The sequence below is a fragment of the Erpetoichthys calabaricus genome, chromosome 11 (genome assembly GCF_900747795.2).
Source record: "Erpetoichthys calabaricus chromosome 11, fErpCal1.3, whole genome shotgun sequence".
NCBI lineage: Eukaryota > Metazoa > Chordata > Cladistia > Polypteriformes > Polypteridae > Erpetoichthys > Erpetoichthys calabaricus.
In genome coordinates, this window is record NC_041404.2 from 44,926,794 (window position 1) to 44,952,374 (window position 25,581).

The 25,581-nt window shown below is 39.4% G+C and overlaps 1 protein-coding gene across 1 annotated transcript in view; it reads right to left on the bottom strand.

Annotated features, from left to right (window-relative positions):
• LOC114660374 (titin-like) overlaps nucleotides 1-25,581 on the bottom strand; it is a 45,041-nt gene that overhangs the window by 13,665 nt on the left and 5,795 nt on the right. Inside the window, exons 3-5 of the mRNA XM_028813041.2 lie at nucleotides 23,278-23,562; nucleotides 16,101-16,379; nucleotides 12,747-12,983 (exon numbers count right to left, since the gene is read on the bottom strand). Of these exons, the coding sequence (XP_028668874.2) occupies nucleotides 12,747-12,983; nucleotides 16,101-16,379; nucleotides 23,278-23,562 (801 nt within the window). The remainder of the gene's footprint in view (nucleotides 1-12,746; nucleotides 12,984-16,100; nucleotides 16,380-23,277; nucleotides 23,563-25,581) is intronic.

Below are 25,581 nucleotides of genomic sequence, written 5' to 3' on the forward strand. Positions count from 1 at the left end.
GAATAAATTTCAATCTGTACGATTAGTGGTTGTCCAAGATGGAAAATTAGATGCAGATATAACCCTTCAAGTGTAGTGTGGATGGAACAATTGGAAGAAGGTATCAGGAGTTTTGTGTGATCAAAGAATTAGGGTTAAAGGTAAGTTTTTAAGACAATGGTAAGACCAGTGATGATGTATGGAGCTCAGATATGGGCAGTAAAAGATAGCTCATGGAAAAGTTAAATGTGGTAGAAAAGAGAAGGTCAAGATTGATTTGGGGAGTTACAAAAAAAAAAAAATAGAAAAAGAAATGAGACAATCAGAGGTGCAACAAAAGAGGGAGTGATATTTAAGAAAGTACAGGAGAGTGAATTGAAGTGATATGGACATGTGATGAGGAGTGACAATCAATATGTAGACAAACGAGTGATGGGAATGGAAGTAAATAGGGGAAGAGAAAGCGAGGGAGGCCAAAACAGAGGTGGATGCATAAAGTTAAAGAAGATCTGAAGGAAAAAGGTCTGACTGAGGAGGAGGAGAAGGACCAAGCTGTTTGGAGACAGTTGATCAAAAATGTCAGCTCTACATAGAACTGGAAGAAGAAGAAGAAGAAGACACTCTTAAAAAAAGGCTTTTTCTCTATGATATTGCAGGCTTAGGTTTTCTTATGTTATGTTTTAGTTAAATTCTGAACCTATGTTATGTAATTATAGTACAAAGGTTGCAAGGTATAATTAAGGAGTACAGATTGCAGTTTGAAACTGTTTGCCCGTGATGCTGCTCCAACTATGAGACAGAACCAAGATTGCGTCTCTACTCAGAATGGCAATAAAAAGCTGTAAGTTACAACGTCCCATTTACAGGTGAGTTTGTAGGGGATAACATTAGAGCTTTGGATTATCTACTAAACCAGGGGTCTCCAACCTTTTTTTTCCCCCAAGAGCTACTCCTGTTTTCTAACGTTTATTCCCATAGCTTATTTCAACCCAAACAAACTGAATACGCTTGATTTGCCTAAACATTTACAAAATGTTGGTGTCCACAACTCACATTTTGCATTAAAACATCACAAAAAATATTTAGTTCACCTGCAAGTGCATTTTGTATGTCTGTATGCATTTTCTAGTGTATCTCACACCATTGAATTAAAACATGAATGCTGTCAAAACAAAACAATGCAATTCCAAATCCACAGATATGACTTATTCCTTTGTCATTTTGTTCCATGTCACTGTGTCACTTTATTCACATGTCCAGCTGTGTGTGTGATGTGTTTTTTAGTGAGTCAGATGACTGGCGCTGCATGGAGTCAACAAGAGAGGCAGGTGGACAGTGGAGTGGAGCCACTGAGGTTCACTCTTATCGAGTCATTTCAATGTCCGTCTGTCAGTCTTGTTTTGAACTTTGATTTCATGACATTCATGTCAGACTCACAGAGGTATGGAGACCCAAACAAAGCAGATATTTTCAGAGCTGCTTGGTGGAGATTCTTATAGTTATCTGGCTCTACTAAGCTCCAGAAATGCTGAGAATGCTGTTGAGACTTTAACTGCACATTATTTTGAAGCTTTACTAATATATAATATATAAAATCCAATGTCTCTCTGTCTGTATGTCTGTCTGCTTTTCACGAGAGAACTACTTAACAGATTTAGATTGGGTTTTTTTCTATAATTCGCTTGAGCGCCAACACCAAGGAGCTGCTGAAGAAGGCTCAGCAGAGACTGTATTTTCTGAGAATCCTCAGAAAGAACCATCTCCCCAAAAATCTGCTCCTTGCCTTTTATCACTGTTCCATTGAGAGTGTGCTCACGTACGGACTGTGTGTGTGGTATGGCAGCTGCACTTTCTCAGAAAGGAAATCACTTCACACGGTCATCAGGACAGTGGAGAGAACAACTGGCTGTACCCTCCCCACTCTGGAACAAATCTACACCTCCCGATGCCGCAAAAAACCAATAGACATTTCACAGGATTCATCACATCCTGGTCATTGCCTCTTCCAGCTTTTGCCATTGGGCAAGAGATACAGAGCAATGAAAACCGGGACAAACCGCCTTAAAAACAGCTTTTATCCAAAAGCAATCATGGCCCTGAACTCAGAATAAAAACTGCTCAATATCATTCTCCCAATGTGCAAATATATACCTTAAGTCAAACCAGTGCAATTTGTACATTTAACCAGTGCATTTTGTATATTTTGTAAATTACTTTTATTACTATTCGGTTTGTTATTATTTTCTTTCTTCTTGTCTTTTTAACTCTTATGCCTCACACTGAGTCGACTGCACCTTCAATTTCGTTGTTCCTTTGTAACAGTGACAATGACAATAAAGATCTATCTATCTATCTATCTATCTATCTATCTATCTATCTATCTATCTATCTATCTATCTATCTATCTATCTATCTATCTATCTATCTATCTATCTATCTATCTATCTATCTATCTATCTATCTATCTATCTATCTATCTTAGTTTGTTTGCGGTACCGATTTATTTGAGTGAATCTGAGATCCACACAGCGGGCCAAGAGGAGGGACCTTCCTCACTCACTCGCCAGCTTCGGGGTGTGGTCCTTAACTCCGCTTAGCTAGCGAACGAGAGAACAATTGAATTCAACTTTGTTTGATATTTAAAATAAAGTGTTACTTAGGGGGCGGCACAGTGGCGCAGTGGATCCTTGGTTCCCTGCCTTGTGCCCTGTGTTGGCTGGGATTGGCTCCAGCAGACCCCCGTGACCCTGTGTTCGGATTCAGCGGGTTGGAAAATGGATGGATCGCTGGGTGTTACTTAGGTCTTGATGAGTTTGAGTCCGGATATTCATTTAAGTGTCTGCCACTCTGAAAAGATAGATTGCAATTTAGATTGTGGATCGTGATTTTGTGTTAAAAGGATCGTGATATGATTTTTTGGAAAGATCGCCCACCCCTAATTTGACTAATCAAGTTTTCAAATTTATGTAGGATTCATTAACCCTTTGGCGAGCTACTTGGAAAGGGGTTGTGAGCTACCGGTAGCTTGCGAGCAACGTGTTGGAGACCCCTGGTGTGTGTTCTATATAGTAATAAAGCCAAACATTTCAACATAATTAACCAAATACTTGTATTAATATACAGTAACATTAAAAATTGTTCTTACACTTCCTGCATTTAATTGAGTATGCAGTGGGCATGGACAATTACCATATATTACTCAAATGAAAGCCATAAACTGTTTATTAACATTAAAATACTGTTTACAAAGTGTAATTTAACTACATCAACAAATCTTCTAAGATTCTTCTCAATTATTTGCTTTTTCTTGACGCAGACAAAACTTATTCACAGGTCTGTCCAGTGCTGTGTTTCGTTGTGGATATGCTGGAAAATAAAAAAGAGCAACATGAAAGTATTTAAAGAGTAGGAAGTTCTCTGTAGGGTGTTAAACTTCTTCTAGCACAGCAGCTTTGTTGAGCCTGGCCCTGACTCTCAGTACTCCATCGTGCACTACTGGTTCCACTTTATTTTTTTCACCTTTTTTCTGTAAAGTTATTACCTCTTGTGGATACTCTTGCAGCTGACTGAAGCATTTATGTTCTGTTTTGGCTTTGACCGGATTCTTTTAAGAGAGTGGGCTTGCCTTCGTTGATGATCTTTACTTTTTCAAATACTTCTTTTTCTTTCTGGATGAATTTCAGATTGATTCATCTATGACTGAAATGCTTTTCTTTCATTTTTCAAGAGAAGTGATATACTGTAGAAGATCTTTAATCTTTAGATCTTTAGAAACCATGCTACAGCTTTTTGCCATCAACACCATTCTGAATAGCAACTTATTATAAATTTCTTTATGGGCGTTGTTTAATCCTCAATACTGATTTCTGGATCATATTCAGTAAATGATTCTGTTTCATCAGGTCTTCTTAACTAATCATGTTCTAGTTTTAGTAGGAAATCTGGGCCTTGAATCGTACATTACTTCTGTTGAAGCTGTCAGTGTTCGGTCATCCTGATGCTTCATCAGCTGGATTTAAGGCAATCATGATATATCTCCTTCAATCATCCTCAGTTACAATTTTGCTTGCAATGATCTTCGGCCAGCTTTGCATGTCCATAACATCACCGATATCTTTGTACCCAGCATTGTTCTCTCTCTTTTAGTGATTACAACTTTACCTGATTTATTAATATTCAAGATGTCTGGATGTAACTCAAAACATATCTGGCATTTACAATGATTCAGACCCCTCCACTTTCTACACATTTTTTTGTGTCATACTTCCATTCTCATCGAAGACCTTCACATTATAAATTCCCTGCTTGAAGAAGTCAGTTTACAGACACTTCCCATGTAATCTAAAGGAGCTTGAGAAGATCTTCCAGGAAGAATGAGATAAACCGGTCAAACCTAAAATGCAAACTTTAGAGGGTCTTCGCCAAGAAGACTCAAACCTGAAACTGCTGCCAAAGGGGCTTCTGCAAAGTAGTGAAATAAGGCTCTAAATACTTACACAAATGAGCAACATCAGTTTTTGACTTTTAATAAATATGTAGATCTTTCTGAAAACATTTTCAGTTTATCATTATGGGTTATTGAGAATGATAGGCAAAAATTGCAGTTTTTTTTTTCATTTAAAATTAAATATATAACACAACAAAGTGTACAGAAAGCGAAGAGGCCTGAGTACTTTTTGAATCTACACAACAGTCTCTGTTTCCCCTCCATGCACAAAATGACTCCTTAGATTCCTTTTTCACACTTTATTACTCTACTCTTTTTAATGTAAAAGCCAATATTTTATTTTTCTACTTCCTAAAGTGTATCTGGGTGCTGTCTGCATTTAGCGGACTGGCACTCTGTCCAGGTATTGTTCCTGTGTTGTGCCAAAAACTCACTGCATTTGTTAGGCTCCAGGTTCCATGTAACTCTACTGAAGGGTTACATGGTTTGAAAAATGGAAGGATGGATGAACTCTGGCAACAGTAAAACATGTGCACTTCCTCAAATACCGTAAAGGAGCACAGCCACTACATTACTGTAAAGCTTATAAAAGCAGATGCTGAAAAAATCCTTTTCTGAGATCAGCCACTTTAGTAATCACCAACAGAGTCATTTAGAGTGAAAAATAGCAGATTAAGTGGGGCATCACTAGTTGGTATGATGCTGTATTATTGCTAAGTATGTAATGACACGGTCATGTGACCCATGACGTTATCGGGATCATGACATTTAAGATGGTTACCCAAATTAAAATAGTGTCCAAAAACTGATTGAATTAAAATAGAAACTAACCTGCAAGCAAATAAATAATCCATTTAAAACAGATTCAAGCTTTTACAAGTACAGTAACTTTGTTTTATTTCTACTTTGATTTTTTTGTTCTTTCAGCTTTGGTTGAAGATTTAACAAGCTGAGCATTTTGGCCTCTGATGAAGACAAAGACAATTCTTCTGCTTTTTGCTCAAAAAACATTTTTTTAAAATCTTTGACATTCATCAGCGCTTTCTCAGCTCACAACTTGCCTCAGTGAAATTAATACCTGGATGGAGCAGAACTCTTTAAAATTAAATTGCAACAAATCTGAACTCCTGCAAATTTGGACGAAAGTGCAACTTCATAAAATGAGTCTCCTTCCCAGTCCATCTTGGCGGTGATCTCATCAGACCTGCCTCTACTGCAAAGAATCTTGGTGTCATTTTTGATTTCTCTCTTTCTTATTCCGCTAACATAAATCACATTAAGAAATATTCTTACTTTCACCTCTGTAACATATCACGTGTTCGCTCCTTCCTCTCCTTTTCTAACGCTGAGAAACTTGTCCCTGCTTTTGTCACATCCCGCATCGATTATTGTAATTCCCTAGTGGCAGGTGCCCCTTCTAATCTTATATCACAGCTCCAGCTTATTCAAAACTCAGCTGCAAGAGTCCTTACACGGATTAGCAACAGCGAGCACATCACACCCATCCTGCTCCATCTCCACTGGCTCCCTGTGTCTTACAGAATCGAATATAAAATCCTACTAATAACCTACAAAGCCTTAAATGACCTTGTGCCAAACTACATCAGTGACCTTCTCCATCACTATGTGCCTGTCTGCCCACTAAGGTCCTCTGATTCTGGTAATCTTGTTGTGCCCCACACTGATCTACACTCCATGGGTGACAGCAGGGCCTTCAGCTGTATAGCGCCCAGACTCTGGAATGACCTACCGAAAGTAATCAGGTCAGCTGACTCCATGAATTCTTTTAAAAAACAACTCAAAACTCATCTGTTCAGGAAGGCTTTTAGCTCTACTTGACTTTATTACCCTTCTCTCAGTTTACCTCCATGTCAAGATGCTCATTTAACCTGTGTGTGTGTGCGAGACCATCAGTTATGTTGTCTGTTAGGCTTTGCTCTGAATTTACTATTTTACTCTCCTTTATTTATTTATCTGGTTTAGTACAATGCTATATACTGTATACCCCGCCGTTCTTTCTTAAACTCTGTGAAGTGCCTTGAGTATGGGAAAAGTGCTATATAAATAAAATGTAATATTATTATTTATTACAAAATGTGTTTAATTTCCTCTAATTGGCCACAAACAATCACTTGTAATTTTCGCCCTTGATTTTTGTTTTAATTTCTTCTGTTCCTTAAGTCTTGGAAAGGCAGATTACAGAGTAATGTGGTTGCCTATTCTGATCAAAAAGTGAATTACGCAGGATGAGCTCAGAACAGACAGTAGTTAGTGATCAGAGGATCATGAGAGATTGAGAGAAAGATAAAGCAGAATGGAGATGGGTGACAACAAGTGATGAGACTTGCACAATCCAGTGTTACGAGTGTGTTTGGGAATCTATAAAAATAACCTTCACTGTTTTTAAGTGCGTTCGCATACAACAGATCCTTTTTCATTGAGATATCTTGAACATATCACGCTGTACACCGGTGGAACACTGCCAAATCTCCCCTTGAAAACCATTGGTGAATTAGCAGAACTTATCTATTGTAAAATTAAGAAATGTTTTGTGCCAACTTCAACTACTAATTAGTTTACTGTTTCAATTTTACCATGACAGTGGTTACCCAACTTGAATATTTATAGATTTTCCTCTTTTCCACCTTCAATATCCACTCCTGATGGCTAACAGATCCTTGAAACAAGTTAATGAAGCAGCAGCAGGCTGCGTATGATGGTAGGAAGTCGCCATCACTGGCTGCTTGAGCGTCGTGAGGAGCTCGTTCCTGCTTTATGAAGTCTTCGCAGTGGCTTGAGCGCAAACAGAAGATAAGCAGCGCACCAGCACCTCGGTCCTCCGGATGCTTTAAATCATAACAGGTAAGTTAAATGATCTTCCTAACTGTAAAAGTATAACATGCTATAGAGGAAACAAAAGGTAATCTAGATTTTAATGTAGTACCCTCTGGCGTGTAGCAAATGAACATTTATATAGTATGTTCCTTAGACTAAACCAACCACTATCTGCAGTTTATAATGATGCCCTGTTTCACTGACACTATAATTTACTTGGGTGCCCAGACGGTGAAAGCAGAAGTTCCACTTTCAGGCAATGCGTCTCGATAAATAGCTGAATATCAAAATGTCTGGTTTTAACCTGCTGCCCATCTAATAACACAATTAAGTATTCTAAACAATTAAAAAATTTAATGCATAACTCAATCATTGAGAACAGAAGAACCAATCTATCAACAAAAAAATATATGATTCCACTATACACTGTATTCCACTATAAGAAAATCCAAGAACATCTCTCCAGTTTCGATGTCACTACATTAGTTACCTGTGTCATTTAGAATTAACTTTAAAATGCTGCTTATAGTTTACAAAGCCTTAAATAATCTGCTCCATCCCATATTTCAGAATGTCTTTCACCTTACACTCCAAATCATAACCTTGAATCTTCAAATAAGAGTCTGCTTATTATTCCAAGAGCTAAACTTAAAAAAGTGGTGAGGTGGCCTTCTGCTGTTATGCACATAAAATCTGGAATAGCTGACCGATAGGAATTCACCAGGCTAATACAATGGAGCACTTTAAAACACTGCTGAAAACTCATTACTTTAACATGGCTTTCTCATAGCTTCATCTTAGTTTAATCCTGATATTCTGTATATGCATTTAATTATGATTATCATTCCTGGTGGCTCTATAATCCGTACTAACCCCTACTTTCTCTTCTGTTCTTTTTATGTTTTTCTGTGGTGCCGATCTGCACCACCACCACCTAATCAAAGCACCGTGATGTTCCTCCATTGATGGATTAAAGGCCAGAAGTCCACATGACCATCATCATCAAGCTCTTCCATGTGAACCCTGAATACAATGAGGACTGATTGAGGTCATTTATGTTAGGTAGAATGCCTAGAGGTGGCTGGGTGGTCTCATGGCCTCAGAACCCCTGCAGATTTTTTTTTCTCCAGCCGTATTGGAGTTTTTTTTTTTCTTTTTTTCTGTCCTCCCTGGCCATCGGACCTTACTCTTATTCTATGTTGATTAGTGTTCTCTTATTCTATACTTTGTCGTTTTTTCTCTTTCTTCATTATGTAAAGCACTTTGAGCTAAATCGTTTGTATGAAAATGTGCTATATAAATAAATGTTGTTGTTGTTATATGCAATAAATATACCTAGTGTGTATATATACTGTATATATATATATATATATATATATATATATATATATATATATATATATATATATATATATATATATATATATAAAACAAAGATTGACAACTTAAACTTAATTACAATGAGAAGCATGTAATAGTTAAATTGATCCACAATTAACATATATTTATATAATGTTCCAGTAAAATGAAACCCACTTTTAATGTTCCCAAGTGAATTTACAACAAAAATGAAAAAAGTTGAAAACTGAAATAAATTGAAAGATTACAAGTGCCTAAAAACATACCAAACGATACACAGTAATTATCTTCAAAAAACTTTTATACAAAGAGGTAAAAGCAGCGCTGCTGCCTCGCAGTTGGGAGACCTGGGTTCGCTTCCCGGGTCCTCCCTGCATGGAGTTTGCATGTTCTCCCCGTGTCTGTGTGGATTTCCTACGGGTGCTCCGGTTTCCTCCCACAGTCCAATGTCATGCTGGTTAGGTGCATTGGTGATCCTAATTTGTCCTTGGTGTGTGCTTGGTGTGTGTGTGTGCCCTGCCCGGGGTTTGTTTCCTGGCTTTCGCCCTGTGTTGGCTGGGATTGGCTCCAGCAGACCCCGGTGACCGTGTAGTTAGGATATAGCGGGTTTAGTAATGGATGGATGGACAAAGAGGGAAAATGAAAAAAGCAGACAAACTAGGTGTCTAAAACTAGATACAGAATGAATATAACAAATGAAAAACAGTAAGAGCCCACATTTGTATACCAAAAATATCATTAAGGCCTAGACGAGCATACAGCATTAAGCAATATACTGGGAGTAGTTTCACTGGATTCCGGACCCATCCGTGGGATACAATTTTCAAAAAAAAATGTTCTTATGTAAAATTGTGTTTTTCTTCAATTATTTATATATATATATATATATATATATATATATATATATATATATATATATATATATAGTAAAATAAGCGCTCCTTAGCGTCCCTTGAACCCTCAGACGACACGTCACACACTTGGTACAAGTCCAATATGTTGACTTTTATTATAATAATGTGCCCTAAGCACCTCCACTCCACAACACTCCTATAATAAACCACTATACAAAACAATAAACAATCAATCCTCCACTCCTCCCAGCAGCTCTGTCGTACTCCCTCCCAACTCCGGCTCGATCAGCTGGGATTACCCATAGTCCCTTTATACCCCTTGACCCGGAAGTGTTTCTGTCCCTCAGTCCATGTGACTCTTAACACTTCCAGGTCAGGTGAAAACTCCTTTTCTTCAACCCAGAAGTACGTCATTGCTTCTGTCCCCTCGACTGTGAAGTACTTCTGGGTTATAAGGTAAGTAGAAGTCTCTGGGTCTCCCTGCAGTGTCCCCTGGCGGTCCCCATGGTATCCAGCAGGGCTGTGAAGGAAAACACTAAGGTCCACGATGCCCTGATGGAACCCGGGGCATCTCCACGTTGCAGGGAGAGCTCCACCAGGTGGCTTTGGGGTATTGGCCGGGATAAGCGGCTGGTCATAGTCCGCAATATATATATATATATATATATATATATATATATATATATATAGTGAGGGATGGCCGGCCAATACCCCCAGGCCACTAGATGGAGCCCTCTCTGTAGCATGGAAGTGCCCCGAAGACCAGCAGGAAATTATGGACAATGGAGTTTTTATTCCCAACCCTGCTGGACACCGTGGGGCCCACCAGAGGACGCTGTAGGGAGGCTCAAGGACTTATACGTGCCCTATAACCCGGAAGCACGTCATAATCATATAACCAGAGGGAACAATGTGTTTCGGGGTTGAAAAGAAGGACTTTTTATCTGACCCGGAAGTGATAAGAAATCACATGGACTGTAAGATGGGAAACACTTCCGGGTCAGGGATTATAAAAGGAAAATGGGAAATCCCAGACATTGAGCTGAGCTGGGTGGAAGGGTGACAACGCGTCTGGGAGTGGAGGATTAGTTATTGTTTATGGAAATATTATTATTTGAGTATTGTGGAGTGGAGGGTGCTTTGTGCACATTTATTATTATTATTATTATTATTATTATTATTAATAATAAACTATTATTTGGACTTTTATCTGGTGTCTGACGTGTAGTCTGAGGGTTCAAGGGGTCACGGAGACCTTAATCTGTCACAATATATATATATGTTACTGGCAAAACCCGAAGTTCAGCCATTTCGCATTTTGGCCGAGAGGTGTGAGCAAAGTGCTACTTTGGCCGGCCATTTCGCAAAATGGCGAGAAATTCCTGGCCAAAATTTGATGTGCTGATGTAAGACTTTCCGCTCAACGTTGCGAAGATGCTTAAAAATTCAGATGCAGATTCAAAAGTGAGTTTTCCATTCTGCACGAGAAACTGCTCACACTAGAATCCGTAGGCACAGAAGAAAAAATCACTATGAACCGTCGCGCCTTCCCAATCACTGACCGGCGACTAAGGCTACACTCGATTCAATTGCACTATTAAGTGTGCAACAAATCGCTGCAAATGTAGAATGTAGAAAAAAGAAACTGTTGTACAATTTGAAATGTCATAAAAGTTCAACTTGTTGTAACAAGTGATGATGGATATTCTTAAAGTAAAGAGAATGTATAAAGTATGAAATTATACAGACCCACCAAAATCTGCTCATGCCTTTTTTCTTCCGAGTTTGGCCGATCACCCCATGCTATTTCACAAACTGGCTGGCTAAATCCTGAAATCAAGGAATGATCAGACATTGGCTGGTCACTTTACAGCGACATTGGCCATTTCCCACTTTGGGCGATTTCAGCTTTGACCATAACATATATATATACTGTTTATATATATTGTGGATGCTAGGGGTTGCTGTTGCCCTGTTGAACCCACCAGACAGATGTCCAAGACACACGTTAAAAGCACCAAGAAGAATCTTTAATAATTTTTCTCCAATAAGTGCACAAAGCACCACACACTCCACAATTCTTCAATAATGATAATAAACAATAATCATTAATCACAATCAATCCTCCACACTCAACAGCTTCGTGACACTCCCACCCAACTCCGGCTCGCTCTGCTGGTATTCCCAGAGTCCTTTTATAGTCCATGACCCAGAAGTGTTCCTTCTCCGGGTCAAACGCCACATCATCCTTCTTCAAGTGTCCCAGAAGTACTGCAGGCTTCCGTCCTTGTAACCCCGAAGTACTTCCAGGTTAGCATAACAGTAATAGTCTCCAGGGTCTTGGTGAGCTCCCCCTGGCAGGACACCCACAGCATCCAACAGGGCTGAAGAAACGGACTCCATGTCCCATGTTGCCCTGAGGGAATCCAGGGAACCATTTCTGTACAGGGGAGCTGCCATCTAGCATCCCTAGGGATGTAGTGTCCTGAAAAGGCTTCGTTTCTTCCTTTTCTCTGATGGGGGATGTCCCGGCCAGGCTGATACACCTGCCGTCCATCACAATATATATATATATATATATATATATATATATATATATATATATATATATATATATATATATATATATATATATATATATATATATATATATATATACACATATACACACACACACGGTATATTTACTGCATAACTAGTAAAATTATATACAGTATATTATATATACCATTTTTTTGTGAATAGATAATAACAAGATTAAACTCTAAATTTCGAGATTAACGACACGAGAAGGTGGATGGGCGGAAGTCAACTGTGCATAGAAATTTGCTTACATACATTTTTATGTATCTGAATTTTTTTTGTGCATACACACATTTCTAGTTTTGTGTGTTCACCATGTTTTAGTGTCAGTTCTACACACAGCATACTTGAGGCCCCTGGTCACAAATACTCTCAGAATTTATCTTTTAGGTAAACCAGTTTCTCTGTGGTCATTGCACCCATAGTGTTTAGAATGCTATAGCTGAGTTTTGTTTAGGCTAGATTAGGGAAACTTTATTAATCTCGTGCCTGAAGGAGGGTCCTGGGTTGCCTCGAAAGCTTGCATATTGTAATCTTTTTAATTAGCCAATAAAAGGTGTAATGTTGCTTGCATTCATAATGGCTAACACGGTACGACATTATAGTACTATTTAATCCTGTGAGAAAAATTCAGAATTCATCATACTATCTGCTTCTATTAGAACATTGAATATTTCATAGACACTCACCTGGACAAGAAAAATAGACTTCACTTTTACTGGAGCCAACTGTATTGCTGACACTGCACTGCATCACACCCTTGTTCGTATTATTCACTATTGTAGTGTCATTTTTCTCTTCATTTAGCATCACTCCATCCAGAACCCACTTAAATGAGGCTTTGCTGTCTTCATTAATAGAACATTCAAAAATGATTTCACCAGTCGTGTGGCAGGAGTAGTTTAGCACTGGCGTGGATGGCAGTTCTGGAAGAGTCAAAGCAAAATTTTACATGAGAGATATGATTCTACTGTAGGTTACCAGTGGCACCAGTGCATAGTCATTCATGTCAGACTTTCTTGAATTTTCATTTAACTTTGATTAATCTTATATGGTGCTTTTCATAGCGATAAGCTTGCACCAGTTATTTGAAATATTAGATCACAAAGCAATAGGGAGCATAAAACATTTTACATCGCACTCTTTTAGAATGGACTGATGTTCCACTAGGTAGCACTGTGGTCTCACAGCTCCAACATCTTGGGTTTGGAACCCATGTCTGAATATCGCTTCCTTTGGCAAGAATGTTTTCTCCATATCCTCAAAGAAGTGTTGGTTAAGTAAGTTGGCTCCAATGTGTATATGTACCTGAATGTGCCCTGTTATAGACTGGCACCATGTCCGGGGCTAGATCTTGCCTTGTATCCAGTGCTGCCAGAATAGCATCTTGAACAGGACTGAGAATGTTATGATTCTTCATCTTTGCTGGGTAGAAAAAGGCTTAAGGTGGCGCTAGAAAGGGTGCCAGGCAGCCACAGGTACATAAGACATGCTTGTTTCTTCCCACAGTATAAACATGTATTTTAAAGTGACAAAAGCTTGAGTCCTTTAATTAGCAGTTTTGATCATTTGTTTTATAATGTGAAGGGGTAACATTTTTTCATAAAAACTAGCTATTTAAAAGATTACTGGAAAATTATTCATGCATTTATTTATGCAAAATAGAGCTTTCAGAGATTGCTTTGGAAAAAATAATTTAGTCAACTAATTGGTGAATTACTATATTTTAACCACTAAAGCAAAATTTCATTTTTTTAGTTTTTACAGGTTTTCAATAAGTTGCTGCTTTTTTTGGCAATGCTGCTTTCTCACTGAACATCCATCCATCCATCCATTTTCCAACCCGCTGAATCCGAACACAGGGTCACGGGGGTCTGCTGGAGCTAATCCCAGGCAACATAGGGCACAAGGCAGGAACCAATCCCGGGCAGGGTGCCAACCCACCGCAGGACTCTCACTGAACACTCATTCATTTTTGAGTCTATTCTTGAATTATAAAGTACACTCACTTAACAAATGATTAGTGACACCTGTACACCTGTTTATCCATAATATTATCTAACCAGCCAATCACATGGCAGCTGCATAATGCATAAAACCATGCAGATATTAATGTTTACATCAAACTCCAGAATGGGAGAAAAAGTGATCTCAATGGTTTCACTATAGCATGATTGTTGGGGCTAGACAGGCAGGTTTGAGTATTTTTGTAACTGCTGATCTCCTGGACTTTACGCACACAACAGTCTCTAGAGTTTACTTAGAATGGTGGGAAAAACAAAAAAACACTCACTGAGCGGCAGTTCTGTGGTCACAAATACCTTGTTGATTAAATAGGTCACAGGAAAATGGCCAGACTGGTTTGAGCTGAGAGGCTATGGTAACTCAGATAACCACTCTGTACAACCATGGTGAGCAGAAAACAATCTCAGAATCCACAACACATCAAACCTTAAGGCAGATGGACTATAACAACAGGAGACCACAGTGAGTTCCACTCCTGTCAGCAAAAAACTGAAAGCCGAGGCTGCAGCGGGCACAGGCTCACCAAAAACTGGGCAGTTTAAGACTGGAAAAATGCAGCTTGGTCTGATGAATCTCTGCTTCTTCTGAGACACGCAGATAGTATAATAATAATACATTACATTTATATAGCGCTTTTCTCAGTACTCAAAGCGCTATCCACACAGGGAGGAACCGGGAAGCGAACCCACAATCTTCCACAGTCTCCTTACTGCAAAGCAGCAGCACTACCACTGTGCCACCTGTGATCAGAACATGGCAACACCATCTTGAATCTACGCACCCAACCTCTGTTGTGTCAACTGTGCGGACTGGTGGCGGTGGTATAGTGGTGTGAAGAATGTTTTCTTGGCATGCTTTGGGCTCAATAATACCAATTAATAATCAGTGAATGTTTCAGTGTGGGTAGCACTGCTGCATCGCAGTAAGGAGACCTGGGTTCACTTCCCGGGTCCTCCCTGCATGGAGTTTACATGTTCTCCCCATGTCTGCGTGGGTTTCCACCAGGTACTCCGGTTTCCTCCCACAGTCCAAAGACATGCAGGTTAGGTGCATTGGCAATTCTAATTTGTCCCTAGTGTGTGCTTGGCGCGAGTGTGTGTGGGTGTGTGTGTGTGCCCTGCAGTGGGCTGGCGCCCTGCCCGGGGTTTGTCTCCTGCCTTGCTCCCTGTGATGGCTGGGATTGGCTCCAGCAGACCCCCATGACCCTGTAGTTAGGATATAGTGGGTTGGATAATGGATGGATGGATGGATGAATGCTACAGTACATTTGGGTATTGTTGTTGATCATGTGCATCCCTTCATGGCCATAATTTACCCATCTTCTCATGGTTACTTCCAGCATGATAATGCACCATTGTCAGAAAGCAAAGGTCATCTCAAACTGGTTACATGAACTTGACAATGAGTTCAGTGTTCTTCCAGTCACTTAATCCAAATCCAATAAAACTCCTTTGGAAGGTGGTAAAACGAGAGATTTGCAGCATGAATATACAGCTGAGAAATTCGCAGATATTGCATGATACAATCATGTCAACATGGAACAGAATCTCAAAGTAATGTTTCCGTGCCATGGAAAAATGGGGATGTTTGCAGAGCAAAACGTGGCTATACCCAGTATAAGTATAGTGGTAGTAAGAATTTGCTCAGTGTGTGCATATGGCAAGAAAAAACCTTGGGTAAAGTGACAGTCCGTCACAGAGAACACGAGTCCACAATTAACCTGTAAACAAATCCAGAGTATAAAGAGAAAAATAAACTTGGGAAAAGACAGTATGAACTCCACACAAAAAGTAAGTGGGCTGTCTCCTGGAGCTGTGAGGCCACCGTGGCAATTGTCAATGAACACATCCTATTCCACTTTAATCTTGACAGCATACATAGGACGTCTCATTTAGCAGACAAATAATACATCTGTAAAAATTACTGTATGTGTTTTCAGTCTGTCTACTAAAAGCATGGAAAGATCATACAACAGGAACACAGTAAGTATGGCCATTTGATTTCAACAAGCTACTCACCTATGGCAATTACCTTGATGAGCTCTGTGTAAATCGGACTTCCGTTCTCATCAAAGACATTCACAGTGTAAATTCCTTCATCAGCTTTTTCAGTCTTTTCAAACCAAAGAGTGCCGTTCTGGAAAATGTCCATCCTATTGTAACATCTCTCATTATGCGTTACATTCTGCCAGCCCAGAAGTATGTCTCCTTTCTTCCACTCTATAGATGCCATTCCTGACATCTCATTTTTTGGATGTAGGGCTAGAGGAGCCCCCAAAGCTGCCTGATGAGTTTTGCCTTTCAAGAGAAGAGAAATGAATTAGAAAATGAAAGTAACTTTTCACCAAATTAATGAAACATTAAGAAATATTATAATTAGAAGAGGCCACTTCTCTGTTAGGAATGTTTAATTAATATGCGTTCTGCACATTGATTTTTGGGGCGGCACGGTGGTGCAGTGGTAGCGCTGCTGCCTCGCAGTAAGGAGACCTGGATTCACTTCCTGGGTCCTCCCTGCTTGGAGTTTGCATGTTCTCCCCGTGTCTGCTTGGGTTTCCTCCCACAGTCCAAAGACATGCAGATTGGTGATCCTAAATTGTCCCTAGTGCTGGCTGGGATTGGCTCCAGCAGACCCCCGTGACCCTGTGTTAGCATATAGCAGGTTGGAAGATGACTGACTGACTTTGATTTTTGTGCATTACAATTGTTTCTTTTCTTTTATTAATATTTTTATAAGGTACATTCGTTTATAATGTGCAAAGCACCTGTTGTGACCGCCATGTCTGTCCGTCTATCTGTCTGCATGAAATAACTTGGCCTCGCGTGCACTAATTTTGCTGAAATCTATGTGGTAAAGTGAGGTCTGCTTCTGTTTGGCAGCTTTTAAATAATCGCCGCATTCGCATCTTTATTTGGGGTGGTATGGTGAGAGCAGTTCCTGTGTGCGATATGGGAGCGGATGGCCGTGCACTTACTTTTTATCTCCTGTGACCCTAATTGATGCCGGGAGCCTCTGATCGCCACAGCAGTGCCATGCCCCCATTTGTTAAAGGGAAGCGTGAGTGTGAGAGAGGGAGAAAAGGAAAAACCAAGCAGAGAAGAGAATGGAGGTTAAAGGGAAAGAGAGAGCAGAAGGCAGGAGATGGAAGGAGCCAGTGTGAGCAAGCTGAAGAGAGCAGGCTCGGGAGAAACAAGGCAGGCAGCTGGGAAGACAGACCCTCAACAGGATTGTGTGGCCGACACTTGCGGGGGGTTCAATTGGGTCAATCCTGTTGAACATATCTGAGGAGCGGGAGTGACCAGGAGCGGGAATGGCTATCTGCAGAAGACCGGGAGGGCAGCGGGGGTCAAGGAAGTTTGGGAAGAGAGCCCCAAAGTGAGGGATCCAAGCCTCGGTCCAGGGAGGAAGCCTTTCCATAACCAAGGGACAGCAGGGACCCGGACCTGGGGAATGTTAGTTGCATCTGTTGTTAGAGCAACTCCTCTGCAACAAGGTCCGTATGGGATAAGCAGAAGAACCGCCAGTTTAAAGATCAATGCACCGGGCTTTCAAGAAAGGACACTTTTCTGTGAGTTGGTTTTAACCTTGTTTTAATGGATTTATTTATTCCGATTTTAACCTCCACCTTACATCTGCTTTTAATTGGATTATTTATTTACTGAAGAAGGGCGGCATGGTGGCGCAGTGGGTAGTGCTGCTGCCTTGCAGTTGGGAGACCTGGGGACCCGGGTTCGCTTCCCGGGCCCTCCCTGCATAGAATTTGCATGTTCTCCCCGTGTCTGCATGGGTTTCCTCCCACAGTCCAAAGACATGCTGGTTAGGTGAACTGGTGATTCTAAATTGGCCCCAGTGTGTTGTCCTTCGGTGGGTTGGCACCCTGCCCGGGATTGGTTCCTGTCCTGTGTTGGCTGGGATTGGCTCCAGCAGACCCCCATGACCCTGTGTTTGGATTCAGTGGGTTGGAAAATGGATGGATGGGACTTACTGAAGTATTGCACTTTTTGGACACTTGCTTTCTTTATTTTTTTTTTTGTAATAAAGGCACTGAGCACTTTGCACTTTCCCCTTGCTTCGTGTGGTGTCCTAATTTGCTGAGCTCATCCCTCAGAAACGTTATCAGCGGCTGGAGTGTTCAAAAGGCTCACGGTGGCAACCCGGTAGCATGGAGCCGACCTGCACCATCACAATGTAGCACACTTATTCTTCAAGTAAATTTTTTGAGACAATTCCATTTTTGTAGCGATATCCTGAACAGATTGTGCTGTACAGTTTTAAAATTTCAAGAGCATTGGTGAATATGCAATCTCGTCTATCTTAAGACAAAGAAACATTCAGTGCAGCTTCAACAGCAAATTAGTTTAGTGTTTCAATTTTACCTTGACAGTGGTTATACTAACTTTTACAATGTGAATGTTTTCCTCTTTTTCACTTCTGATAGCTGCTACAGTTGGCAACAAATCCACAATACAAGGTAAGGAAACAACAACAGACTGTGTGCACGGGTAGGAAGTCGCTGGCTGCTTGATTGAGCGCGGAACTGCAATCCTCTGTCCGCAACTCCAGTAAGGCGCTCATGGAAACCTCTGTATGAATAAATTGTGTCTGCCCAGTGGCTTAAGCGTAGGCAAAAGAGAACCAGTGCATCAGAACTTCAAATGATCTTCCTGATCTTACAAGTATAAGAATGATTAATAATAATACACATTTACTCATTATCAACCTTACACTAAACTAACATCACAGCACCATTATCAGCAGTTTATGATAATTCACTATTTTGCCGTCAGTGTAATTTACCAGGCTGACCAGATGTTGCGGTGTTAGAGGCAGTTCTGATTTCAGGCTATGTGTCCTGATAAATAACTGAAGAATATCAAAATTCCCCATTTTTAACAAGCTGCACATCTAATATAATCTATCATCTTCACAATATATTTAGACCAGCACGCATGAAACTCATCCCCCCTTTCAATGTAATATATGTATAACAGTGTGATGAATACTCTTGAGCAGGCAAGCTTGATTAAGACTTGTGTTCAGTTTAAACAGCACCATGACAAGGACCAAGAAGAAGACAAAATCAGACAATACTGCTATTTATTTGTTTCCACATCAAACAATGTGTGGAATTATATGTTTATTTGTGAAAGCATTTTTTTTTTATGCCCTGATCAATCTCTGACGACAATGAGATAAAGCAGGCATTAAACAGAATGAGAACAAGCTTTATGCGGGCATACATGCTACACAAGTGTCCAGGTTTGGGATTTATAACATTTGGTTATCGTATAATTTACTATCATTGTGCCACATTCACCGGATATCCATTATGGTCAGAAAGTTTGCGTTTCATTTCTGTTTTTCCCTAACATATGTCATAACTGAATGTCTTCTACATACTTGTACATAAGTGAAAATAGAATGCATTACAAAAACTGTTTTTTATTGTTTAGGTTGTCAGTTGGCAGTTGCAGATTGGAACTATATGTGATTGGAACTATATGTGAATATGGAGTGTGTGTCTGTGTTTATGTGTGTGTATGAGTGAGAGTGGTCCTTGTTTTTAACCTTTTGCCCAATCCTGCTGAGATAGTCGTTGGTACCTGAAACTCTGAAATAGATTGAGAAGGTTCTAGAACTGAGTTACTGTACTCAGCCCAATCAGGACTACAGGGCCTGTTCAGCCATTGAACTTACCTGAACATTACGCCATGTGTACACTGTCTAACTCGTTGTTATTAGTGGGATATCATCACATCACCATTTTGTGTATTTGAAGTCATGAAAAGGTTTGGGAAACTTGAACATTATTCTTGTGTCTGTTAGAATTTGGAATTTTTACATTTAGAAATTTTGATGACATCACTTCAGATTAATTTTGTTGGACAATTTTTATTTGATTTGACTAGGGGGCTGCTTGCGTCACTCACCAACACCCATGGCCTGCGCTACGCGCCAGCCACTTCGCATCTCCTCCGCTCGCGTTTTATGGATTTCACTTTCACCAAACAACAAATCTTTTAATTCTCATGGATACGCCTCTTCATTGAGAAGAAACACTACTTTTCCCTGATGACAACACGAATTAGACGATCTACAGGTCTCCGACTTAAAGTTTAAATCCAAACAATATATTCGATCTCGTTTCGCAGTTCCATTATTTCATCGAGTAATAATTTCCGTTTGTTTGAGCTAATGTGATCTTTACTATCATTTTTTTTGAAACTTTTGAATTTTAGTACTTTTATTATCTCTAACCTGCTCTGCATGTGTACCGCGCCAACGTTTTTGAATTCTTTACGACGTTCTACTTTGTCATCTACTCTTTGTCTTTTATTTCTGGCCCCAGGCCTGGTTAAATCTCTTGGCACAAAGTCTCGTCTCATGGGTCAGGAAAGTATCTCTCTGAAAAAGTCACATCTCGTCTCAGGCTAAAAGTCCTCGTCCCAGGATTTTTTTATTATAATAGAGAGTGTGGCAGACGACCAGGGACCTTGCCCCACCGGGATGCCTGGAGAAGGGAAGGACCGGGAGAGGGGCAATATCTTCCCCGGGGTGCAAGAGGGCAGCCCCCCTGGATTGCATCAGGGCCAATTTGGGAAGCCAGAGTCGGGTGGAAGAGGATGGAGCTTGCGAGGAGTGGAGTAGAGGCGGCAATAGAGAGAAGAAAGGAGACTGAGTTATTGTGAGTCTTTGAGCACTGCATTTGTGCTGTGTGAGCAGAGGAAAATAAAGTGTGTGTTTTGGACATCTGGATTTCTCGGTGTCTGTCTGTGTCCGGGGTTATCTTCCACAAGAGATATACTTTATTAATCCTTGTGGGGAAATTGTCTTTTTTGAGTAATCTTTTGGGGGTCAGAGCACAGGGTCAGCCATTGTACAGCACCCCTTGACAATTTTTAGGTTAAGGTCCTTGCTCAAAGAATCCTACTCTTCCTTTGGAAACCACCATTTCTGGTGTTATTTAGTAGAGGTGACCATATTATGCTATAATGCTGTTTTTTCTTTAACGCATTATTGTATTTATTTCATGTTCTTTGTGTCTTTTGGAATTTGAAGAATATATTATCTAAGGTTTATTCTGTGCTTAAAGCAACCTTGTTTTGAGTATGTCTTTGTTTAGTGATTTAGCTGTAGTGACAGATAGTAAAGATTCACGGTTTTGATTATCATCAATAGCACAACCCGTGAAGTCATTGTGTCTCCATTGTAAAAGATGCAACCATGCTAACAATGTCAACCTAATTTTTCTCTAAATAAAAACAAATGCATTTTGGGGTGTAGTTAGGGAAAGGATAAAAGTGTTAGGATCTTTTACGGCTTTGTTTCAGGCTACAATTTTTGCCTTTGTTATTATGTTAAGACGTATAGTTTCTCTGTATTTCTTTGTATATTGACTCCTACCTGCCTCAGACTATGCCATTAGATAGATAGATAGATAGATAGATAGATAGATAGATAGATAGATAGATAGATAGATAGATAGATAGATAGATAGATAGATAGATAGATAGATAGATAGATAGATAGATAGATAGATAGATAGATAGATAGATAGATAGATACTTTATTAATCCCAAGGGGAAATTCACACATTTGTTTTCCTGTTAGAAAGCCTTTCATCTCCCAGTAACTTATTTATAATCAGTTTTGTTTTTCCTACATCTTGACACAACAATTTCTTTTCTAATTAATGCTCTCATTTTGTGCATCTAGAGTTTTTGATGCTGCATGTTCGCTAGGCATTTGATGTACCTGTCACATAATGCCACTTGCCCCTCCCTTTGGTTCAGTTTTGCCATGATTAAACCGTGGTCTCTAATTGCAATGCAATGCACTTCAGTTGCTACTAAGCTAAATGCAACATTTTTGCTTTTCTTCAGTGATGGCATACTATCAATGGACATGAATAAAAATGCAATCCGCTTTTGTTTTGCATTTCAAATTGACACAAACATTGTGTAGTGTGTTGAAAAGCAAGGATTATTTGTTTTTAATGTTTTTAATTATGATAAAGCAAAACCGTGCGAAAAATTACATGTACCTCATGCACATACATTACATTTCAATCTAGTTAACACAATGAATTGCATTTAATTTTGGCACAAGTAATCTTCTATATTCTTCATCTTTTAAACAACTGAAAGCTTTTGATCTCGAATGGCACACAGCTGTACATGTATAATAGGTTTCTTTGAATGCTGCACTTAACCTATTTAACAATATAGAGTACCTGATAGTAGTAATGTTTCTCAGACTGCCTTCTTCTAACTTGAAACATTTCTAGACTTTGTCCTGTTCTTATGCAACACAGTACTGAAGTATTGGTTAATGCCGTAGTCACCTCACGTATAGATTACTGTAATGCTATTCTATCTGGCATCCCACAAAAACTTATCCATCGCTTACAAATTATTCAAAATTCTGCTGCCAGGATAATAACCTGCTGTTCTAAATCCACTGAACATATTACACCTCTTCTCTCTCAACTTCACTGGCTCCCTGTTAACTACCGAATACAATACAAAATACTGCTCTTAACATTTAAAGCTCTCTACAACCTCACTCCTCCCTATCTCACAGATCTCCTACACTCTTACACTCCCTCTCGCTTTCTCAGATCCTCATCTGCAGCTCGACTTTTTGTCCCACACATCAAACTCTGTTCTATGGGAGCTTGAGCGTCCTCTCCTAGTGCTCCTCAACTCGGGAATTCTCTTCCCTATCATATTCGCTAACTCGATTCAATAACACATTTTAAAACTCTCCTCAAAACTTATATTTTCAAACTGGCTTACCAATTGTGAATTTTACACTGTTACTGCCTGTTATCTTTGTTTGTTTGCTAATTATTGCTTTTTGATTTATCGTTCTCTTTGTTTTTATTTTATTAATGTTGTTTAATTCCATTGAAAATCATGACTGTGAGTGTTAAGAAAGGCGCCTATTAAATAAAATGTATTATTATTATTATTATTATTGTTATTATTATTATTATTATTATTATTTTTATCTCAGTGTACATACGCTACATGGCTAAGAACAGTAACCCAGCCACCTTCTGGTTGTTTTTAACTAAAGACTCAAAAAGGAGTTTTTCTCAGAATTACTCTTAAATATTTGGCAGTAATGTGTCTGCGAATTTATTCAACACATTCTTTCTCACTTTTCAGTAGCAAAATTTATTAAACTTACCAAACACATCTAAGAAACTAAAGTTTTTCTTCACATTTCTCCCATTCTTATCATATACTTCCACGCTGTATTTTCCGCTGTCATTCATCGAAATCCTGACAAATCTCAAGGTTCCATTTGATAACATTTGTGCGTTAGTTTTGGATGACACAGTTACCATATCATTTTTTAACTTTGCCACCATCGCTCCGTCCTTCTTCCATGTAACATCTATGACTTCAAATGGATTTCTACTAATGTGAAGCATCACAAAGTCGCCGGTGAAAACATTCATCTGGTCATCTTCTGCAGAGTTGCATGGAGAGAAAGTCAGACAGTGATTCAAACATTAGTGGACATTTATTTCACAATTCAAAATATAAAACAGAAATAATTTTACATTTGGATATGACCACTGTGGTGGGTTGGTGCCCTGCCCAGGGTTTGCTTCCTGCATTGCACCCTGTGTTGGCTGGGATAGGCTTCAGCAGACCCCCGTGACCCTGTAGTTAGGATATAGCGGGTTGGATAATGGACGGATGGATGGATGTGACCACAAACAAAATACCTGAAGTCAAGAGGAAACCAAAACTCTGTAGGGCTGTGCAGGTGGGGATTAGATGGTGGTGGGGTGTGTGACCTATAAGGGGTGTAAGAGCTCCCCAAACCCCAGATGCAATTACACAGACAAGCAAATTTGCACAAACAAATTATTGATAAGAAGTAATTGCATTGGTTTCTAATCTTGAGAAGTGACAAGAGGTAGTTGATATGAACTGACAAAAAGCAAAGTTCTTCAGTAAAAAATATGCAGCATTGACCCTCTTAAAAGGGAACTAAAAAAAGAGTTTGTACATCATATTCATCACAATTGAGGTTTAAAATGTTTGTCATGTCAACACATGTTATAATAAAGGCTCTTTGATATGAATAATTATACATGTGAGTCGACATTTAGATGGTTTGGCTGTATTTCCCTACACTATCAGGGGTGTCATTGTTTCTCACTTTCACTGAAATGTTGTATACAGATGGGTCAGAGTTACCATAAATGTACACACATTTCCATATCAAGTTTCTTTTATAAACCTTGACATTTTCTTGAAAGGTTACATACACACATTTCAAGCCTCTTTTTGTGTGTACACGACTTTTACGAATCTGACCCCTGGTCGCTATGTGTATGAAATTTTCAGCTTCTGCCTTTGTATCATTTCAGGAAGTCATGATGCCTCCCACATCTCAAAAACCATAAATGCTATCTGAAGAATATAAGTGGACTGATATAGAATTTACTAGTTAAGCACTGCTTAGAAGACTGCAGGCACAGACACTTTCCATGGTGTCTTGCTGTGCATGTTGCCACTTAATGGTCTAATGACTTTATTGTGTCTTAAAAGCAGAAGATGCCTTACTAAAACCAATTGGAAAGCTGAAATCGAGCAAGGCACCCTTTTCTGTGGCTTGACTGAGAACAGAGAGAAACTAATATGAAACTTCCGGTGGTCCACCTTAAAGTGTGGGATTTACAGTTCTCACTATTGTTATAGTGTCTTCCAAAGAAGGAAAATAACACTAAATCATAGGACTAGGCCTTCCCACCTGAAGTTAGATCTGTCTTGTTGTATTCAGAAACATAATGCAGGACAGAATTACATCGGTAATGTAAAAGCTGTATACAGTAATGGCGAGAACGATAAAGCGTTACATACCATTCTCATATTCATTACAAAATTTAAGCGGATCAGTACTAACATTAATTTATGAAAACAATAAATAACATTCTAGATACTATTTTGATAGTATAGAATTACAAGTGCAATGCAGGATGCCACTGTGGAGAGAACAGTCATTCTTAGAGCAGAGTCAGACACACACACACCTCACACATAAATGTGTAAGGCCCAGGTAAGCCTTACCAATCAAACAAACCCCCATGGAACAAAAATAGAATAAATAAGAAGAATGCTAGCAGACATTCATTTTGAGATATGAGCCCAGGTGCTCAGAAGTTGTTATGTTTCAACCAGGGAAAAGTATATTTTCCATGTTTTTGTTGATTTTGAATTATACGTCGTATGATGTTTTTTTTTTGTTATGACACACAGAATGTCAAGGATTATTGTGAGCATAAAACAACCAGGAGATATTTGAGAAATGAAAAATTGTGGTCAAAAAGACAACCAAGGGTCAGAATACTAGAGCAGTGGTTCTCTGACTCGATCCTGGGGGACCCCTGTGGCTGCAGGTTTTTGTTCCAACCAACTTCCGTTTTTTATTGGACTCTTAGCCTAATTAAGTGAGTCATTATTTCCCAGTTTCTGT